Source organism: Mus musculus, chromosome 7 (genome assembly GCF_000001635.26).
Source record: "Mus musculus strain C57BL/6J chromosome 7, GRCm38.p6 C57BL/6J".
Lineage (NCBI taxonomy): Eukaryota > Metazoa > Chordata > Mammalia > Rodentia > Muridae > Mus > Mus musculus.
The window spans coordinates 29,811,038-29,832,310 of NC_000073.6; the positions used below are offsets into that span (position 1 = coordinate 29,811,038).

Below are 21,273 nucleotides of genomic sequence, written 5' to 3' on the forward strand. Positions count from 1 at the left end.
AGCAAGCATGCAGCCTTGCCTCCAGCAAGCGCAGGTGGCAGAAATTCATCAATATGAAGACACATTTTAGGTATATATTGTGGCTTTGGTCTGATTTGGGGATAAGGTGTGCTATGAGGGCCGGTCAGCCAATGAAGGGCAACCAGATTTTGGAACTATATCAATCTAAGACAGAGGTATATGCCAAGAGGCCGTGGTTTGTTAATAATACACCACAGAGCCATGTTTGTGTAAAATAAACACAAACAAGCTGCACATATACTCTTTGACAGATAAGAATAGTTCGGGAAAATCTGAGATTTCCCAAGCCAGGCATGGCCGCCAGCCACCATAACTCCCAGGCAGGACTATATAGCATAAATAAATTTTATGTCTCCGTCCAGCTATTTTTATTATATACTTAGGGAGGAATTGTAGCCTCCCCCAGCCTGAAGTGGGCTGGTGCAGACCTTGTCGCCACTGAGGTGGGGCCACAGGTGGTGTAGCTTTCAGACTTGGCTGGATTCTTTTGTTGTGTCAACTGCCGCTGTGCTTCACTGGGATCCTGCTGCCTGCTGAGACACCTTTGAGACAATTCCCATTGCACAGTGGTGTCTTCTTCGGGCTGGATCCAGGCGCCTGGATGGATTGGTGGGGAGATGGGCCTACCCCCTATATAAGCTTAGACTCTAAGTAAACTTTAAGGTGCCTTGAACAGAGTACTTTTGTCTTGGCGTCTTTATTTCTCTCCCCGTCTAGTCTCTTTCAGGCCCAGCCTGCCTTTCAGGAGTACCCGGTTCATGTAGGTCGCAGGTGGCTTACAACAACACTAAGGGATCAAGATTCCACTTCTGGCCTCCAAGAACACTAGGTGTACACATAGTATACACACATACATACATACATACATACATACACATACACACATACATACATACACATACATACATAAATACATACACATACATACATACATAAATACATACACATACATACATGCATACATACATACATACATGCAGGTAAACCTGTACTGTACAATGAAAGCAGGAATCAAACTAGGCTGGAAGGTAAACTGCCACCCTCCCCTGCTTCTAGGGGTCTGAAAGAGCAAGAAACAGCACAGATACAACAGGTTAAGGTGCAGCCAAGTGCCCCACCAGAGGGTTTGCTTGGGTCTTCACACAGGAACCTTCAGCCTTCCCAGTCTTTGTACAGCATATGCCTGCTAACAATGGTGGACAGCCCTATAATGAACTGACCTGGCGACAGATACAAATGTCAGATTTAAGGCCTTTTATAGAGGCAATAGTAATGATCAACTTAACATTCTTCCTTTGTCAAAGAAATGCTAAATAACTGGGCTACAGAGCATAGGGTTATCCCACAAGGTTGGAAGGGACTGGTGTCAGCTGCTCCAGAAGCTGGTCAATCACTGTGGTTGTCAGGGTGGAGGCACAAAGCCACAAAGCTAGCACAACATAATTCAGCAAGAGGAAAAAATGCTACCAAAGAACAGCTGCTTGGTGAAGGGCAACATCTTATTGTAGTTTTAAGAGCCTGGGATTTGGTTGAAGAAATTAGGGAGAAATCTACCTCATTTATTAAAATAATACAGGGTCCAGAGAAGCCTTCACAGAATTCTTACAGAGGTTGAGTTCAGCTGTGAATAGAGCCATAACAGACCCCGAAATCAGACAGTCATTGATAGAGACATTGGCCTTGAAGAATGCAAGCAATGAATGTAAGAGTAGACCACTGAAAGCACAAGGAGCACGTATAGATGAATGGATAAGAGAAACAACTGGTGTGGGTTCTCAGGAGTATAATGCCAATATCATAGGGCAAATTGTGCCTGAAAATATCAGGAATCAAAATGCTCGATGTTTTAATTGTGGTGAATTTGGTCATTTCCAAAGAAATTGTAAGGCTAGAAGATTCAGAGCTCACACAATAACAGGTGCGATGACTCTAGAGAATACGGTAATCGTAGGAGAGAGCAAGCAGGTTCTGGTGGCTGTGAGCCACAGAGGCTTCCAGGGTATTGCAGCCTCTGTGGAATGGGCAAACATTGGTCAACGGTCTGCTGGTCTAAGGGAGACATAAGAGGTAACCTCTTGCCATCGGGAAACAAACAGAGGGGCCTGTCATCTCAAGGCCCCACAGCAAGCAATACGAGCCATTTTTCTTTGGTCATTCAGGAGGTGCCAAGCAGTCAGAAAAATCAAAATTAGGCATTTCTGATCTTATGTATGCTACAGAAAGAAGTGCTGATTTGGCTCTAGCTACAGATATCCCTCTTACATTATCCACAAAAATTGAATGTTATAAGTTACCCACTGATGTATTATGGTCCCTTACCTCCAGGAACAGTGGGAATAATCTTGGGAAGAAGTGGATTAACTTCTCAAGGATTTATTATGCATCCAGGTATAAATAGATGGGAATAGCAAGGAAGAAATAAAAATCATGGCATATGAGAAAAAGGAGATGCAAATTGACTCAGGGGATAGAATTGCTCAACTGTTTTTCTTACATTAAGGGCAAGGCTGCTTGCTCCAGTAGAAAGGACAGGAGTTTTGGGGAGTACTGGAAAATGTGTGTTCTGGCAAACAATGATCAATGATCAGCAACCCAAATTAATGGTACAAATGAATGGTGGTGCCATAGAAGGTTTGGTGGATACAGAAGCTGATGTTAGTATACTGTGACAGTTTGTATATGCTTAGCCTAGTGAGTGACACTATTAGAAGGTGTGGCCCTGTTGGAGTAGGTGTGGTCTTGTTAGAATAGGTGTGTCACTGTGGGTGTGGGCTTCAATACCCTCATCCTAGCTGCCTGGAAGCCACTATTCTGCTAGCAGCCTTCAGATGAAGATGTAGAACTCTCAGTTCCTCCTGCACCATGCCTGCCTGGATACTGCCATGTTCCCACCTTGATCATAATGGACTGAACCTCTGAACCTGTAAGCCAGCCTCAATTAAAAGTTGTCCTTATAAGAGTTGCCTTGGTCATAGGGTTTGTTCATAGCAATAAAATGTTAACTAAGACATATACTTTCCCAAAAGTTTTGGAATCCAGATTGGCCACTTCAGAAGGTTTACACACAATTTATAGGAATCGGTAAGTTATCACGAATAAGACAAAGTGTCCAATGGATTACCTGTGTGAGACCAGAAGGGCAAACAGGTAAGTTGAGACCTTATGTGGCTGATCTACTCATAAACTTATGGGGAAGGGATCTTTTACAACAGTGGGGTACTAAAATAAATATTTCTGCAGTTCTAGGGACAGCATATGAGGAAGCCAGGTGTGATATGGGAGATGTTCCTGGGGAAGGTATTAATACAGGTGATCAAAAAAGTCAAAAGCTGTGCCCATGATCCAAAACAGGACATCATAGCAACTGAATTTCCAAACTTATAAAAGTGGACACTGCTGATGCACCAACAACCTTGCCTCTAAAATGGTTATTAAACAGACTAGTATGGCAGATGGCCCACAACAATAACAACAACAACAACAAATTGCAGGCGCTTGGACAACTGGTATAAGAGCAGCTGGAGGCTCAACATGTAGAAGAGTCTACCAGCCCATGGAATTGTCCTTTGTGTTGTGAAAGAAAAGAAATCAGGTAAATGGAGGATGATAAAGGACTTAAGAGCAGTTAATACGGTACAATGAAGCAAAGATCAGCAAAGACTTGAAACCAGCAAAGCAATGCAAAGCTAGCTATACACTAGTCACTGTGGGTTGACTCCTATTTATACTCTCTCCAAATATCACATGGGTCTGCATCACCTGACATTTCCTTAAACTTCCACTTCAGGGTACACTACAGGAATGCAGTCACAGGATGGGCCAGAATTTTCAACAGGAGGAAAACAAGCCACATCTTGACAAAAGTAAAGGGATGTCAGGAAATCATAAGCTACAGGACAGAACTCGGGAATTAAAAAAAAAAAAAAGTGTGACACACACTAGGCTCTTGTAGATGCATATTCAACCATTTCAGAGATCATTTTGGCCCAACAGCCATAGCACCTATCAAGAAATCAGAGAAGCCTAGGGGCTTCCTATGCAATGGAAACACCAGACAAAAGTAGGGTGACTGTAGATAAGGACAGAGTCTACCCCCAGGATGTGACACAAGTCCCCTTGGCTGGAGTCACAAAGGTACAAAGTTGCCTCACCTATAGTGACTCTCCAATTAATCCCACACCACGGGGACACAAAAGCTATGGGTGCCTCAAACGAAAATACAATCCACCCCACACGGAAGCCTTAACAGGGAGAGCCAATCACAGTCACTGTTGCCCCCACCCTCACCTTACCTCTACCGAAATTAGAAAAGGTCCACTGGGAAGCAGTCACACCTCAGTCGGTCACCTCACACGCTCCCAAAGTTAGGCAAATGCTCACAAACACAAAAGCCCAGGGACCTCACACTCGAGGGACCTCACACTGGTAAAAAAAAAAAAAAAGCATGGCACAAAACGGTCACACAGACTCCAGCCACACACACAATGGATGCGATCATACTCACCAATCAAGGAATCCTCTCTGCCTCCATATCCCCTAGACTACCACCCAGACACATGATAACAATTCTACACAGCTCCGGATCTCCCGGAGTCAGCTTCATTGCACTGCACAGGATGGTGCATCCAAACCCTTGGCACCAAAGGCGTCTCATTATCCCTAAAGTTCTCCCCAAACCTGTCAGGAGTACCCTGCCCACTCCTTAAAAAAGGCTCCCAGGAGAGGGAAATACAACGCCTGGAAATGTCAGGGGCTGAAAGCTGTGGCCTGAACAACAGATACAAAGTGTTCGGCTATTCGTCGGAATCGTGAGGAAATCCCAGCGGTGAAAGACTTCATAGACCTAGATCAGGCTCCTCGACCCAGCACTATCTCAGCACTGCGAGTTTCCAGGGAACCGAGGTATTCTGGGAAATGTAGTTCAAGGCCGTGCTGGTGACCGGAGGCGCATGGCTCGAGTAGGCTGAGTCATCCAATCCCCAGGCGGAAATCTGTCTAAGGAGGCTGTTCCGAATTCGACTTCCTGCTGGAAGTTGGGGCCACAGACCGGAATGTAGGACCCCAGCGCTAAGACCAACCCAGCATTGGCAGTCTGACCAAGAGGAAGCCTCGTCCTGTAGGTGCAAGAGTACGCAATGACAGCCCTGAGCGTGTGTGAGAGAAAGCATAGGGAGGTTAGATTGCATGCGCGGCTGGATCTGGGAGGAGTTGGACGGCAGAGAAACTGCGAGGTAAGGAAAATGAGCGTGAGCAAGAGTTGGGCTCGAGCTGTGGCGCTTTGTGAGTGGAGCGAGCTGTTGTGGGGAGGAGACATTGTATGCGGATCGAATGGTTCTTGGGGATTGGGTCTCGACTGGATGGATCCCTGTACAGGAGTGGCTGAGATTATAGAGATAGCGGAAGCTTCCTAAATCTCATTTTCTTTTCAAATTACGATTAGTAAGTGCGGTCTTCTGGAGTGTCTGTGGGAGGGAAAATGTATAGCTGATAATAACTAATTAGCATTGTTATTTTTCTGTAAGTTAATTGTGCGGCGTAGGCAATCTACAGGCAATATAGCCGACTTTTTATTTTTAACACAGTGTTTTGTCAGTCGGGGTGGTTTTTTTTTGGGGGGGGGCGTTATTAACGCTCAGGGTACCCCAAGCAGACATCGTCCCTTCTCTAGAGAGTTCCTGAGGAGACACAGGTAAGGTTTGATTTTGAGGCTGGCTTGCAATTCTCTTTATAACCAAGGTTGACCTGAACTCCAGATCCTCTTGTCAAGTGGTTTCTGTTGGTTTGTTGTTTAGACAGGATCTTGCTGTTTAGCCCTGGTCACCCTTCAGAGGCCGTCCTCCTGACTTTCAAGGTCTGGGATAACAGGTGTGAACTACCATGCCCTGCTCCAGAAGGTGATAAACGGAAGTTTATTACAGAGAGCAGCATCACCATGATTAAAACAAGCTGCACACAGTACTTAAGAGCCAGTGGGACACAGCCATAGAGGTGTGTGTCCATATCAGCCAGAGTCAGTGGACACAGCCACAGCGGTGTGTGTTCATATCAGCCAGAGTCAGTGGACACAGCCGCAGCGGTGTGTGTCCATATCAGCCAGAGTCAGTGGACACAGCCGCAGCGGTGTGTGTCCATATCAGCCAGAGTCAGTGGACACAGCCACAGCGGTTTGTGTCCAGATCAGCCAGAGTCAGTGGACACAGCCGCAGCGGTGTGTGTCTATATCAGCCAGAGTCAGTGGACACGGCCACAGCGGTGTGTGTCCATAGCATCCAGAGTCAGTGGACACAGCCGCAACGGTGTGTGTCCAGATCAGCCAGATTTAGAAGGTAAATGTCATCTCATTTCTTTATCTGAATTAAATAGAAACCTCAGTACCATAAGCCTGCCCCATTCCCTTTCTGTTTTTGAGACAGGGCCTCTCTATGTAGCCCTGACTAGCCTAGGACTTACTATTTAAATACATACTCATAGTGAACTCAAAGATTCATCTGCCAATGCTGATATTTCAGTTGTGGGCCACCATGCCTGGCATGCATGTATATATGTACACATATATGTATACATATATATGTATCTATATGTGTGTATATACACACACACACACACACACATATGGTAGCATCATTAAAGACCAAGCACAGTTGTCAAGTGGTAGTTTTTGTTTTTGAGATAGGCTGTAGCTTACGCTGGTCTCAAACAGGATACATGTCAGTTCAGAGTCTAGGGCTGAACCCGGACCCTCCCAGCTCCACTCTCCAAGTGCTAGCTAGGGCTGTGGGGGAGCCCCATCACACCCTTCCAGTGAGTTGGTATTTGATTTAAAATTCAAGTCTTGCATCATCCACTCTCAGGTAGGGAGATGATAACTTCACTGAACTGGATGCAGCCTAGTTGAGCAAGAGACTGCTGGACAGAACCATGAAGGAGTTCTAAGCTCAGTAGCCGAATGAGAACCATGCCTGGCACAGATGCCCATTGAGGGGCTGACACCATTGAAGTGCCTTCAAGACTTCCTCATAAGCCTGGCTCTTAAGTTTTAGTTGATATGAACCATCTTCCTCTACTGGAACTTAAGCAAGCAAACAGTCGGACGGAATGGCATCAGTATACCAGAGAACAAGAACAACCGCGAGCAGGCACTTACAGCACAGCTGTAAGGATAACTGAAAGGCATGGAGAGATGGCTGCTCTTGGAGAGGAGCTGGCTTTGAACCCCACTACCCTCATGGTGTCTCACAACTGGCTGCAACCCCAGCTTCAGGGGATCTGACGTCCAGACACATTTATTTATTTATTTATTTTTAAAGAGCATTTGGAGGATGGGACTAAAGTATTTCTGTTTGTCTGAGAGTGGAAGAGACACCAAACCTGAGTTCAAGGTAGGGTTTTCATGGATTTTTAGGCAAGACAGGGGTTTGGATCAGGCACCAACTAAAACCTATCCCTTTTCATCTTTCATCATAAAGCAGGCAGGTACTAGTGTGATCCGAGGTAGTGATTCAGCCAGTTTGTTGTTGGAGTGTAGACCGTACAAACTCACCTCTGGTATGATGCTGTTTTACAACCCATGTGTCTTGTCATCTTTCTGAGGCCAGTTTCTCTGGCTCCCAGGCGGTGGACTACATTTCCCAAGAGCCATCCCACCCATGGATATTTCTGGTCCAAAGATAGCTAGTGGCATCATTTGCATAGCTGGGAAAGAACTGTATGTAGGTCTCAATATTGGCCATCTCAATGTGTCCTGAAATTCCTGAAGCTCTTGTGAACAGATGTTAGCTTTGTGTATGGAGAAGGTCTATGTCGATGGAAATACTGGAGTTTAAAGCCAGGGCCTTTAAATTGACAGTTGTGGTGTAGTCTTTTGTTAAAGCTTATGCAGAGACGGACTACATTTCCCAGAGTGCACTGTGACCAAGCAACTTCCGGGGAGTTGTATTCAACCCAATTGGCTTCAAGCCTGAAGCCCTAGGAACGTCTAGGGTCTGTGGGGTTTATTGAGTGCCAATTTAAAGCTTGAAATCAGAATGGCCATGAAAGCCGAGGTCAGGGGTGAAGGGCATTTCTGTGTAGCGCAGAGTTCTGAAGAGAAAGTGGTGGTGTTCCCGGCTGGCAGCGTTGGAGTTAGTATGCGAGCTTGGAGGTGAGGTACACACACTTGGGATTAATGTGGGAGCCGTGGGCGATTGCCTTGTCCTGTGTGTGTTCCGGAAAGCGATGTTCACATTCAGTGGACAGGTTATGTGTGCCTGTATGTACATGGCCATGTATGTAAACACGGTAGAGCAGCTGCCCTGACACACAAAGAATGAGCATTGTGTTTAATAATAGACACTGTACTTTCTGAAAGTGGGTGTGGAGCTGAAGGAAGTGCTTTCTCTTGGTGAGTGAAATGGCAGAAATGCAACTGGGAGATAAAAGAATAGAGAAAGGGCCAGGAGAGGCTCCGGTGTTAAAAAGTGCATAGTGTTCTCAGAACCGACTTCTGCCTCTCACTGCTTCTGACTCAAGCTATAGGGACCTTCCTGACCTTGCTGTCATGTGCGAGATTACAAGTGTGTGTCAAGATTAAAAGTGTGTGCTTTTTATATCTTTAAAAAATGTTGATGAGTTGAGCTATCTCTGTGAGTTTAGAGCTAGCCGGGTCTGCTTAGTAACTTCCCAGCCAGCCAGGGTTACATAAGGAAACTTTGCCTCAGAAAGCCAAAATAAAGTTAATTAATTTAAAAATTGAATGATAACTTGTCTAGACATACAATCATTGATTCTCTCATCTCTTTTCCCACAAATATACAAGCCATACATTTTCAGGGTAGAAAAGTCTAATAAAAACTTGAATTGCCGGGTGTGGTGGCACACGCCTTTAATCCCAGCACTTGGGAAGCAGAGGCAGGGGGATTTCTGAGTTCGAGGCCAGCATGGTCTACAGAGTGAGTTCCAGGACAGCCAGGGCTACACAGAGAAACCGTGTCTCGAAAAAAAAAAAAAAAAAAAACCATACAAACAAAAAAAAAAGTTGAATTTCCTCTCAGTTAGAGGTAGTTGATCTTTTTGGCATAACTCTTTGTGAGTTTTAAATGTTTTTGATAACTTTGTGTGCTGAGTGTTTGCCCATGCATATGTATGCATACCAAGTGCATGCCTGGTTCCCTGGAGAGGTCGGAAGAGAGCATCGAGCCCCCTGGATCTGGAATGATGGACGCTCCATACCATTGTGTGGGTGTTGGGAATGAAGCCAGGGTCTTCTACAAGAGCAACATGCTTGGAACCCCAAGGCATCTCCTCAACCCATCCACTCCTCATGGATTTTTTTTTTTTAAATCTAATGTCTTTTTAGGTGATGTTTTGTGCCATTTCCCCCATACCATCATGTCCCTCCATTGTATTTATTTAGGCAGGTAGTATTAGTATCCACTCACGGTCTCACAGCTGTCTGCTTAGTCACCTTGAATCCAAATCCCCCTACCTGTCTACTTTTAGCAACAAGCACTTTTTTTTTTTTTTTAAATTAAGACAGGGTTTCTCTGTGTAGCCCTGGCTGTCCTGGAACTCACTCTGTAGACCAGGCTGGCCTCAAATTCAGAGATCCACCTGTCTCTGCCTCCCACATGCTGGGATTAAAGGCATGTGCCACCGCCCACTGGCTCTTTTGGGGGCTTGGGGGGAGACACAGGATCTCACTAGCCATAGTCTCTCTAGCTCTGGCTGGCCTAGAATTCACAGAGATCCTGCGAAGTCCCTGCCTGCTTTTCATGTCTTGTCTGTCAGAAGCTTGCATTCAGTGTTTGCCCACTTCTCACAGAGTGAGTATTTCTCGTTTCTGTTTCCCTTTTTTCTTATATATGGCTTAGGAGGAATGTGGGATTAGAACGGGTTTTCCTTCAAACTGTGTAATAGTTGCTCTCAAGTCCTCCCTCTCTCCTCCCAAAACACAAATCGTGTTTCACTTCACAGTTGTTCAGTGGCCCCTCACTTGACTTGCAAAGAAAGACCCATCATGACCACGGAGCTCTTCATATCGTCGGGAAATGGACAGTGCACGCTTTACATGGAATTGTCATGAGCCTCGCTGTGCCCTGCCCTGCTCTCTATGACAGCTTCCTCCCTTCTTCCACACCCCCACCCACCACACACTTATTTGGGTTTTTTTAAAAAAAGCATTTTTTAAAAGATGTATTTATTTTATGTATATAAGTACACCATTGCTCTCTTCAGACACAGCAGAAGAGGGCATCAGATCCCATTACTGATGGCTGTGAGCCACCATGTGGTTGTTGGGAATTGAACTCAGAACCTCTGGAAGAGCAGTCGGTGCTCTTAATTGCTGAGCCATCTCTCCAGCCTCTTATTTGGTTTTTTGAAACAGGTCTTACTATATAGCTCCAGCTGGCCAGGAACTTGAGATATGGACCAAGATCTCATACTCAGAGATCTCCCTGCCTCTCATTCCTCAGCTCGAAGATTAAAGGCATTGACCACTCTGTCCTGTTTGTTTGTTTGTCTGGCTGGTTGGCTTTTGGTTTTGTTTGCTTTAATTATGTGTGTGTGTGTGTGTGTGTGTGTGTGTTTTGTTTGGATGTCTGTGTTTCCTGTGCATGCAGTGCCCGTGGCTGATCCCCTGAAGCTGGCGTTACAGATGCCTGTGAGCCAGCATGTGGGTGCTGGGAACTGAACCCAGGTCCTCGGGAAGGGCAGCCAGTGCTCTGAACTGTTGAGTCATCTCTGCAGCCCTTTCCACAGCTCTAATTCAGTTTAAAATGTAATTTTTCTTAAAATGTAGAGTTAGAGACCGGGAGAGGAGGACTCCACAGTCAGGAGCACCCGCTGCTCTTGCAGAGGATTTTCGTTTACTCCCCAGCACCCACATGACAGCCCACAACCATCTCTGACTCCAGCTCCAAGGAAATCTGACACACCCTCTGCTGCCCCCAGGGAGCACCAGGACACCATGTGGTGCATGGATACAGGCAGGCAAATACTCATTCGCATAAAGTAAAAATAAAGTTTTTAAAAAGCAGGTATTTGGGCTGGTGAGATGGCTCAGTGGGTAAGAGCACCCGACTGCTCTTCCGAAGGTCCTGAGTTCAAATCCCAGCAACCACATGGTGGCTCACAACCATCCCTAACGAGATCTGACTCCCTCTTCTGGTATGTCTGAAGACAGCTACAGTGTACTTACATATAATAATAAATAAATCTTTAAAAAAAAAAAAAGCAGTTATTTCTCTCTTCAGAGGCGAGGCCTCCGCCCAGGCGGCAAAGCACACTTGTTAGGATGGTGACAAGGTTGGAAGTGAGTGGGGACTGGCAGTGAAGCTGGACTGTGGGCCTTTCTACAGGTGGCCTGTGTGCATGCTTGTCTCACTGATCGCCTGGTGACCTTCTTCAGGCTTGTTATAGCCTCAAAGCTGTCTTCAGTTTTCTAGCGTGACCCTTCTTAGATGGAAATGACTCGGAGGCGCTAAAGAGTTTGTTAGACACGAGGACATAGGAGGCCCTGTCCTGGATCTACAGGAGTCCCAGAAGCTCCGGTGGACACCCACAAGGGAGAGTTCCATTCCCTGTGAAGACTTCTAGAGCAGCTTTGTAGAGTTTGAGGAGGCATTTAGATTAGATCAGAATAAGCTTGTCTCAGATCCTGGTCTCTGGAATGATTTTTGTTTATTTTGTTTTATTTTTCAAAACAGGGCTTTTCTGAGTAGCCCTGGCTGTCCTGGAACTCACCCTGTAGAGCAGGCTGGCCTCAAACTCAGAGATCCGCCTGCCTCTGCTCCTGAGTGCTGGGATTAAAGGCGTGCGCCACCACCTGGCTATAGAATGATTTTTGCTACAGCTCATTAGATTACAACATCCTGCTTTACTGGGGCTCTCTTGAGTTTGGTGGGACCGTCATTTCATCACGCTCCCTCTGACCTTCCTCCAAGGAAGAAAACGGCCTTTGTTCTTGTCCACTTAAATGGTCTGTGGAAAGCCAGCTGCCTCATGGTTCTCTTTCCTGTGCGCTGTCTTCTCAGAAGCTGGCCTCATCGACATAGGAATCAAGACGAGGACTGACTGGCCACTTTTAGGAGTTTCCAATCATGGCCCACGTGAGTTCATATTGTCTCAACAATCACTATTTCTCCTCACAGGAATGTCCTTGTCTCTCATTCTGCAAGGTCAGTGGTGCCGTGGGGCAGTCTGGGCCCTTTTGTGCTTGGCGCTCTTTCTTCTGTTAGTAGACCCTTATGTCTCCCACACGGCAAAAAGCCCGGGGATTTGGGGTTTTTTGTTTGTTTATATTTATTTATTTTACTTTCTCGCTTTACATCCCTCTTAGTGCCTCACCTCCTGGCCACCTCCTCCCACAACTTTTCCCCCACCCCCTTCTCCTCTGAGCAGGTAGGGATCCCTGGGGATCCCCCTCACCCCCAGCACATCAAGTCTCTATGAGGCTAGGCGCTTCCTCTCCTACTGAGGCCAGACAAGGCAGCCCAGCTAGAAGAACATAGCCCACAGACAGGCAGCAGCCTTTGGGATAGCCCCTGCACTGGTTGTTCATGACCCACATGAAGGTCAAGCTGCACATCTGCTTCATATGAGGTCCAGCCCATGTGTGTTCTTTGGTTGGTAGTTCAGATTCTGAGAGCCCCAAGGGTCCAGGTTCGTTGACGGTGTTGGTCTTCCTGTGGAGTTCCTATCTAATCAGGAAGAAAACGTGACTGTGGAGGGCGTCCTAGACTGTCACGTCAGATCCACGGATGGGATGATGGGGACAGATCACAGGAAGGTTTTCACGTACTGTCTGTGCAGACTGGAGCATTTCAGTCAGCCAGGAGGAGACTTGGTGCAGTTCGGGGCCTGTTTCCGTGTGTGGCTCTTTCTGGCGCACTTAGAGGTCATGACGGAAACCCTGAGGGTACCAAGACCTGGGGATTAGGGAGAAGTCAGTTGACTGACAGTTGCTTACAGGAAGCAACGTGTTCCGCTCAGACACAAGCAAAACAAAACAAAAAAATCTAGTATTTATTTTGGGAATACATCTCTAAAGAATTCTTTGAATTTGAACTGATGGAAAAATTGGACAGAAAATACCCACCTCTAAAAGAACAAACACCCACAGAGTGACCAGATTTACTCGTGGTTTATGTACATCTGGAGCCAGCGACTTCAAATAGGTGTCGTCTCTCCAGGATGTCTTTTCTGCATCCTCGTGTCTTTTGTCTGTGACGCTGATAAGGATGTTGTGATCAAGCAATAGTTTGTTTTTATACTATATGTATATATATATACATATATATATATATACACACATATATATACACACATACATACATATATATGTATATACATACATATATATACACACATACATACATATATATATATACACACACACACACACACACACACACATATATATATATATATACTAGTGAGTATATGTATCTGCTTCTGTAAATAACATAATGGGGGGTGGGGAGCCGGCAGAGGCTCCCCTGGAGCCATGGGCAGTATGGCCACCCAGGATGGATACTTGGAACTCAGTTCAGAACCTCTATAAGAGCAGCAAGCAAGCACAAAACCACTGAGCCATCCCCCCAGCGTAGTCGTTTTTAAGAGCCTATGGGCACTCAACTCCATGTGCCACGCATGGTCCCGTGACCCTTTCTCCCGAACCACAAACTGCCAACTCTGTGGACCATTCCCCACCCTGCCCTTCCCATCCGTCTACCTCCCAGCTGAGTCATTTCTTTAACTTTCACCATTTAACACTGGGTTTGTCTCATGGCAGGTAATGACATTCAGAGATGTGGCCGTAGACTTCTCTCCAGAGGAGTGGGAGTGTCTGAGCCTGGACCAGAAGAGTTTATACCGAGATGTCATGCTGGAGAACTACAGCCACCTTGTCTCAGTGGGTAAGATGCCACCCTAGACAGTCCTAGGTGCCTTGGTGGCAACTGCTGACCCTTTTTTTTTTTTTTTTTTTTTTAAAGAAATGTCAGGGGTGAGCCGGGCAGTGGTAGCGCACTCCTTTAATCCCAGCACTTGGGAGGCAGAGGCAGGGGGATTTTTTAGTCCAAGGCCAGCCTGGTCTACAGAGTGTGTTCCAGGACAGCCAGGGCTACACAGAGAAACCCTGTCTCAGAGGGAGGAAAAAAAAAAAAAAAGAAAGAGAGAGAGAGAGAGAGAGAGAGAGAAAGAAAGAAAGAAAGAAAGAAAGAAAGAAAGAAAGAAAGAAAGAAGGAAGAAATGTCAGGGGGATTTCTGGCCTGCATTTCTTCTGGGAAATGGCTTGTGTATTTTGCAGAAATTGTGTGGTCAGTGGGAAACGACATGTTCACCATCCTCCCAAAATGCTTTGTGCTTTTTCTTTTTTTAAAGATTTATTTATTTATTATATGTAAGTACACTGTAGCTGTCTTCAGACATACCAGAAGAGGGAGTCAGATCTCGTTAGGGATGGTTGTGAGCCACCATGTGGTTGCTGGGATTTGAACTCAGGATCTTCGGAAGAGCAGTCAGGTGCTCTTACCTGCTGAGCCATCTCACCAGCCCTGCTTTGTGCTTTTATTCCCTGTCGTTGTTCCCCTTCCTTTGTAACTTCTGGGGTTGTTTTCCTTGTGATCACCGCCTGTCTTTTATCTCTCACGTAGGGCTTTGCATTTATCAACCGCATGGGTTCCCTGTGCCAGAGAAAGAGCAAGATGCCTGCATGGATTTGGGCAATGAGCCTAGCAGATTTTGCCCAGGTGAGTGAGGCTGCTCGGTCATCCGGGAGTCTGTCCGTCCAGTGAGTCAGCAGCACCTCTCATCCACTGGTCCAGACCCTCGCCCTGGGGAGTGGCCTGTGGCAAAGGCTAATGAGTGACTGGCCTTTCCTGCAGCGTCTTCACTCCACAGTCATCCTGTTTGTCCCATATGAGACAAAAAAGGAAAGTGCCGTTCTCTCTCCTGTGGTCATTGGTGATCATCGATAGGCTCTTTCTCTCCCTTGGTGACAAAGGTATAGGCCAGATCAGACCAGATTAAAAGTAGGTAATGGCAGGTTTATTACGAGGCAGCTCTCGGGTGGATTCACCGATCCCTCAGGTGGTCAGTGAAGTCACACATCCAGGCTAAAGCAGGGGTGTTTTATGTGTCTTGGGCACAGGTTGATGGTATGTCAGCTAACACCTGGGATAGTGTCCATTCATGGTCAAAACCTGAGCCCCTGGGGGGTGGGGAAATGACATGTTAGCCCGGAGTGTCTTCAAGCCGGCCGGGGGATGGGGGAAGGAGGGCAGATGGGAGTTTCCCAGTTGGTGCAGGCTAACAGTCATGATTTTGAGAATGATGGCGATCAAACGCCCGCCCTCCCTTGCTGTCTTCTTACCGTTTTCCATTTGGGTGTTTATAAAGTTTCCTAAAAATTGTAAACGCTCGCAGCACTCGGGAGGCAAAGGCAGGCGGATTTCTGAGTTCAAGGCCAGTCTGGTCTACAAAGTGAGTTCCAGGACAGCCAGGGCTATACAGAGAAACCCTTCCTCAAAAAAAAAAAAAGAAAAGTAAATGCAGTCATTAATTTTAGCTACCGTTAAAACTTTCCCTTCCTCCCGTGGACCAGCCTTCTTGGATCACCCTGCTTCTTGCTCCTTCCTTGTGTTTCCTGAATTCAGGAGGCATTCTTTTTTTTTTTTATAAGATTGATTGATTGATTGATTGATTATATGTAAGTACACTGTAGCTGTCTTCAGACACTCCAGAAGAGGGCGTCAGATCTTGTTACGGATGGTTGTGAGCCACCATGTGGTTGCTGGGATTTGAACTCAGGACCTTCAGAAGAGCAGTCAGTGCTCTTAACCGCTGAGCCATCTCTCCAGCCCCCAGGAAGCATTCTTTTAACCCACAGTTACCAGCTTTCTAATTTCATTTTGGTTTGCTAGTGTTAAGAAAATATGTATTCGGAAACCTTGTATTCTTTTCTGTGGTAAGAATGTACCCAGAAATGTTTGCATAAGTCATCTGTTAAGAGTAACAAGTAAAAACAGTTTGGGCTACTTAAGAGAAACTAAGTGTAAAGAGGTCAGGGCCAAAGAGGGACAACCAGGGTCCATGGCAGGGTCGAGCCCTGGCTCATCCACTCCCCTGTATTTCTCCATTTTCTCCTCTGCGGAAGAGGATGGCCTTTGTCGGTCATTCATCCTCCATGCCAGGCGCTCTGGAGGAATTATGCACTAGGGACGAGCGAGATGGTCAGGCAGGGGAAAGTGTTTCTTGCTATGTATGTTCTTCTGAGGCCCTGAGTTCAGTCCCACAGTGGCAGAACTGGCTTCTGAAAGTTGTAGTATGATTTCTGCATGCTCACGCAGTGCGCGTGCGCGCACACATACACACAATGACGTCCATATGTCCACTGTGGCATATGCATGCTCACAGTCTCTCTCTCTCTCTCTCTCTCTCCACACACACACACACACTAATAATAATAATAATAATAATAATAAATAATAAATTAGTCTTTGACTGGGCCAGCTTCAATATGCTTTTGTCTTCTATGGTATAAAAAGTCATAGAGGCTGCTCTTAAAGAGGACCCAGGTTTGCTTTCCAGCACCCATGTGGTGGCTCACAGCTGCCTAACTCCAGTCCTAGGGGGTTTCTGGCTCTTCTGGTATTCTTGGGTACAAGCACACACATGGTACACAGACATACATAACATGCAGGCAAACACCCGTACACATGAAATACACGCATACATTTTTAAAAGCCATGAAGGAAGCAGCCTGTATGATCATTCACACGGCAGTGGAGGAGATTAACTGTGGGCCGTGCATGTTACATTGTGGTTACTGGATTAGCCTATGGGTGCTTTTGGATTACCTGGGTTTATAAAATGTTAGTCCATTCTGCACCCTCCTACCCTACCTCGACACCTTTTTCAGTTAGCTGTCTGAAATTTCTGTTTATTTTTTGTCCTTTTTAATTTGGGGTTTTGTGGTTATTGTTTTGTTAAGACATTCACTTCTCATGAGCTTCACTTTAACCGTAGCTTTTGGTAGCTTATGGATAGTAAAACAGTGTGCATGTGCGTTCTCACCTTTCAGATACAGATTCCCGGTGGCAGATGAAGAAAGCCCTACGGACAAACAGCACGTGCGCAACTCGGTTGTCCCACTGGGAGGGAATGGGAATGGAGCCAAAGCACGGGCTTGCAGCCTCGTGTCCTGCAGCCGACTGGGAAGGCAAAGGTCAGGAGCCACCACAAAGTGAGAATCAAGAGGAAACGCTCCAGCAAATGACACTCGCTTGTGACAAACTGCCCCTTCTGAATCTGCTCACAGCTCTTCAGTGTCCAAGACTGAAGCTAGCAGAGAAAACAAAGGAAGTCAAATCGGAAAAATCCTTTAGTTTTGCACCAGAGCCCGCTCAACTTCAGCTCATTCACACAGGTGAGAAATTTGAGGAAGATAAAAAACGCGGAAAGACCTTCCCTCCTGGCCCTAAGCTTACTCGCTACCGAGCAGTTCAGGATGGCAAGAAGGCATTTCAGTGTGACGAGTGTGGCAAGGCTTTCAGCTTCCGTTCTAGCCTCACTGGTCACAAGAGAATTCATACTGGGGAGAAGCCGTTCACGTGTAAGGAGTGTGGGAAGGCCTTCAGATTCCACTCACTGCTCAGTGTCCACGTTCGGACTCACACTGGCGAGAAGTCTTACGAGTGTAAGGCATGTGGAAAGTTCTTTAACTACAGCTCAGACCTGACTCGACATCACCGGATCCACACGGGAGAAAAGCCCTATCAGTGTAGGGAATGTGGGAAAGCCTTCAGCTGTGGCTCAGACCTGACTCGGCACGAGAGGATCCACACTGGCGAGAAGCCCTACGAGTGTAATGAGTGTGGAAAGGCCTTTATCCAGCAGTCACATCTCATTAAACATCAGAGAATCCACACAGGTGAAAAACCTTACGTATGCAAGGAGTGTGGGAAAGCCTTCACGTGCGGGTCACAATTAAGTCAACATAGGAAGATCCATACTGGCGATAAATTGCATAAATGTAAAGAATGTAAAAACTCCTTTAGTTTCGCCCTAGATCATACCCAGAGGCAGTTAATTTACATTGGTGAGAAGTTCTTTGAAGATAAGGAGAACGGGGAGACCTTCTTTCCAGGCGCAGAGTTTCCGCAGTGTGAGACAGTTCACACCGGTAAGAAGCTGTACGAGTGTAAAGAGTGTGGCAAGGCTTTTAGTCTGCGCTCCATCGTTAGTAGTCTTAAAAAAATTCATAACAGGGAAAAGCTTTTTAAATGTAAGGACTGTGAAAAGGCCTTCCGTTGCCCCTCAGACCTCTCTCGACATCAGAAGATTCACACGGGCGAGAAGCCCTACAAGTGTAAGGAATGTGGGAAGGGCTTTATTTGCCGATCCGACCTGGGCCGGCATCAGAGAGTTCACACTGGTGTGAAGCCGTACGTGTGTAAGGAGTGTGGGAAAGCTTTCACTCGAGGGGCACACCTGACTCAGCATCAGAAAATTCATAGTAAGAAATCACACGAATTCAATGAAGGAGAGAAGGCCTTTAGTTCTGGTTTAGAAAACACTCCGCACTCCTTGATCCCTACGGGCGAGAAACTCTGGGAACGTAAGGAATACGGAGAGGCCGTCCTTCATGACCCAGAGCGGACTCAACTCCAGGCTGCTAAGACAACGTATGACTGTAAGGAGAAGGGCAAGGACTTTAGCTGGCATTCACATGATACAGACCTCAAGGCAGTTCATATTCGGGAGAAACGTTTTCAATGCAAGGAATGCCCAAAGGCCTTTAGATACAGCTCAGAACTGACCCGACATCAGAGACTCCATACTGGAGAAAAGCCGTATAAATGTCAGGAGTGCTGGAAGGCCTTTGCTTCTGCGTCAGACCTGGCCCGGCACCAGAGGATTCACACTGGTGAGCGGCCCTACGAGTGCAATGAGTGTGGGAAAGCCTTTATTCAACAGTCACACCTCATTAAACATCAGAGAGTTCACAGTGCCGAGCAGCCCAAGGATGTGATGAGCGCAGAGAAGCCATCGCTTGGCAGTCCGATGCTATTGAACATGAGAGAGTTCACACTGGTCAACAATCTTATAAATTTAAGGAGTGTTGGAAAGATTCTGCTCATGGCTCAGCTCAATCCGTGTCAGAAGATTTATACTGATAAGAAATTAAGTTAAGGTGGAGGGCTTGGAAAAGCCTATTTCTGGGTCTCAAATCTTACCCAGCACTAGAGTGTCCACATTGGTGGGAAATCTACAGCAGATCTGGGGAAGCCTTTAGTTGTAACTCAAGTCTCTGTCCATGTCAGTCCGTGGGGTAGAGAATCCTACAGTGTAAACAATGTGGAGGCTTTCATGGGTTCACATCTTGCTCAAAGGGAGAAAATTCATGAGAGGAAACTGGATATAAGGAATATGGAAAGACCTTTCTTCATGGTTCAAAATTTAATAGACACCTGGAAAATCATGCTGACTAAGAGAACTGAATTCAAGGAATTTGGAAACATTTATTCATGATTCTGCACTTAACTGATAGTAAATTCTCAAAAGGGACCTGAGAGAATGTGGAAATGCCCTTCAGGTTTGCAGCTGTGGGGAACAGGGCTTGGCAAGCAACCTGGCTATCCCAGAGAGATGGAAAAGTTTTCATCTTGGACTTTCCTCTCATGACAAGAAGTTCATGCTGGCACCGAGCCCCACAAATGTATGAAGTGATTTTAGTTACCATGGCAGCTTGGGTCAACACCTGGATATATATACTTTTTCCTGTGGTATGAAACCCTGAGCTGTGTGTGCTGAACACACTGTCTTGTTTCTCAGCTGCATCCCCAGCCCTCACGTTTGAGGAAGCCCATGAAGATAAATATGTTGAAATGTTTTTCTAAGAGCTTACACTTTTCACTGCTGTGTTATCTTGCGACACAAAAATAAGAAAAGCTAATTTATTTCTAACTCATTGAGTTAATTTCTTTTTTTTTTCCTTTTTTATTTTTCTTTTCTTTCTTTTTTTTTTAACGAGCTTTTGGCAAAATAACGTGTCTGTTGTCCAAAGTCATGATATGATTGCTGTTAGTTTAGGAAAAACTTTACTGGTGGGTTATTTATGTATGGTGAGGATTCCTTATAAGAGAAGTGACATATGGCTCTATCGTAGAGTATTTGCAGTGACATGTAAAAGTGCAACATATGTGAGACATGATTTTTATATGTGCATTACATACTTTCTCGGGAAACTTGGAAGTGCTTGTTTTTTAATACAACATAAAAAGTTCGAAAGAATTTTTTAAAAATTCAGAATTGCATTTTAAAAGTTCTGTGAGGGCTGGAGAGATGGTTCAGTTGGTAGAGCACTTGTTTGGCATGCACGAAGCCCTGGGTCTGTTCTCCAGCTGCATAACCAGGCTTTGTGGTATATGCCGCAGATTCTAGTACTCAGAAGTTCGGGGTCATGATTGGACTACCTAGTGAATTCAAGGCCAGCCAGGAACTCATGGGACTGTCTCAAAGGAAAAAGAAAATCATGTCCCACTAAGGTTACCAGAGATCCATAATATATATTTATATAACGTGTATATCCTGTGGGAGAGTAGAAAATCCTGTGGAGAATCTGTAGGCTTACTTAGCATAATTCTTGTATTGGAAAAGTTTCTGTTATAAAGTAAATGAAAAGTTACAGAAGAGGTGAGCCTAACATTACATACAGAGATGGTGCTGCTGGCTTCTTGTTTGAGTGTTTCGTAGGGTGGATGGCAGTTCTGAATGGTAGAGATGTGTGTTTAGTTCAGTCCTGAGTGTCATACAAGTGCAGTCCCTGGTACCTCTCTTAGTACTATGTGTTACGCAGTTGTGGGTAAGTGTGCATACAGGGCAGTTAGGTGTGTCTCCTGTGCATGTCATTCTGAAATTATTGTCATCTATGAACTTTACCACATGGGAATTTCATCATATATCTCTACTGTAATAAAGCCATATTCATTCATGCTGACCAGATTTATTTTTAAAGAATTTATTTATGTGGCCAGGTGTGGTAGCACACGCCTTTAATCCCAGCACTCGGGAGGCAGAGGCAGATTTCTGAGTTCGAGGCCAGCCTAGTCTACAAAGTGAGTTCCAGGACAGCCAGGGCTATACAGAGAAACCCTGTCTAAAAAAAAAAAAAAAAAAAAGAATTTATTTATGTGGATATTTGTGTGTCTGTACATGTGTCGGGGGGGGGGGGGGCAGCACTTGAGGTTCTCTTCTGATCTTCATGCTCAC

At 45.7% G+C, this 21,273-nt stretch overlaps 1 protein-coding gene across 5 annotated transcripts; it reads left to right on the forward strand.

Annotated features, from left to right (window-relative positions):
* Positions 1 to 399: 399 nt before the first annotated feature.
* Zfp790 (zinc finger protein 790) lies at positions 400 to 21,005 on the forward strand. Of its 5 annotated transcripts, none has more exons than XM_011250532.3 (5): positions 400 to 8,161; positions 11,943 to 12,107; positions 13,793 to 13,916; positions 14,655 to 14,750; positions 17,084 to 21,004. In XM_011250532.3, exons 2-5 carry the CDS (start codon positions 12,099 to 12,101, stop codon positions 19,192 to 19,194), a joined length of 2,340 nt encoding a protein of 779 aa, XP_011248834.1. In that variant the 5' UTR covers positions 400 to 8,161; positions 11,943 to 12,098; the 3' UTR covers positions 19,195 to 21,004. The 5 variants fall into 5 exon arrangements, with proteins under 5 accessions (XP_011248834.1, XP_011248835.1, XP_011248836.1 ...); XM_011250533.3 differs by having other exon boundaries at positions 12,033 to 12,107; XM_011250534.3 differs by having other exon boundaries at positions 400 to 5,252; positions 11,947 to 12,107.
* Positions 21,006 to 21,273: the final 268 nt, after the last annotated feature.

Bases quoted from the DNA above. Each gene is read 5' to 3' on its own strand.
- Zfp790 (XM_011250532.3), top strand. The intron at 13,917-14,654 runs GTAAGATGCCAC...TCTCTCACGTAG, and splicing joins CAGCCACCTTGTCTCAGTGG to GGCTTTGCATTTATCAACCG. The intron at 14,751-17,083 runs GTGAGTGAGGCT...CTCACCTTTCAG, and splicing joins GCCTAGCAGATTTTGCCCAG to ATACAGATTCCCGGTGGCAG.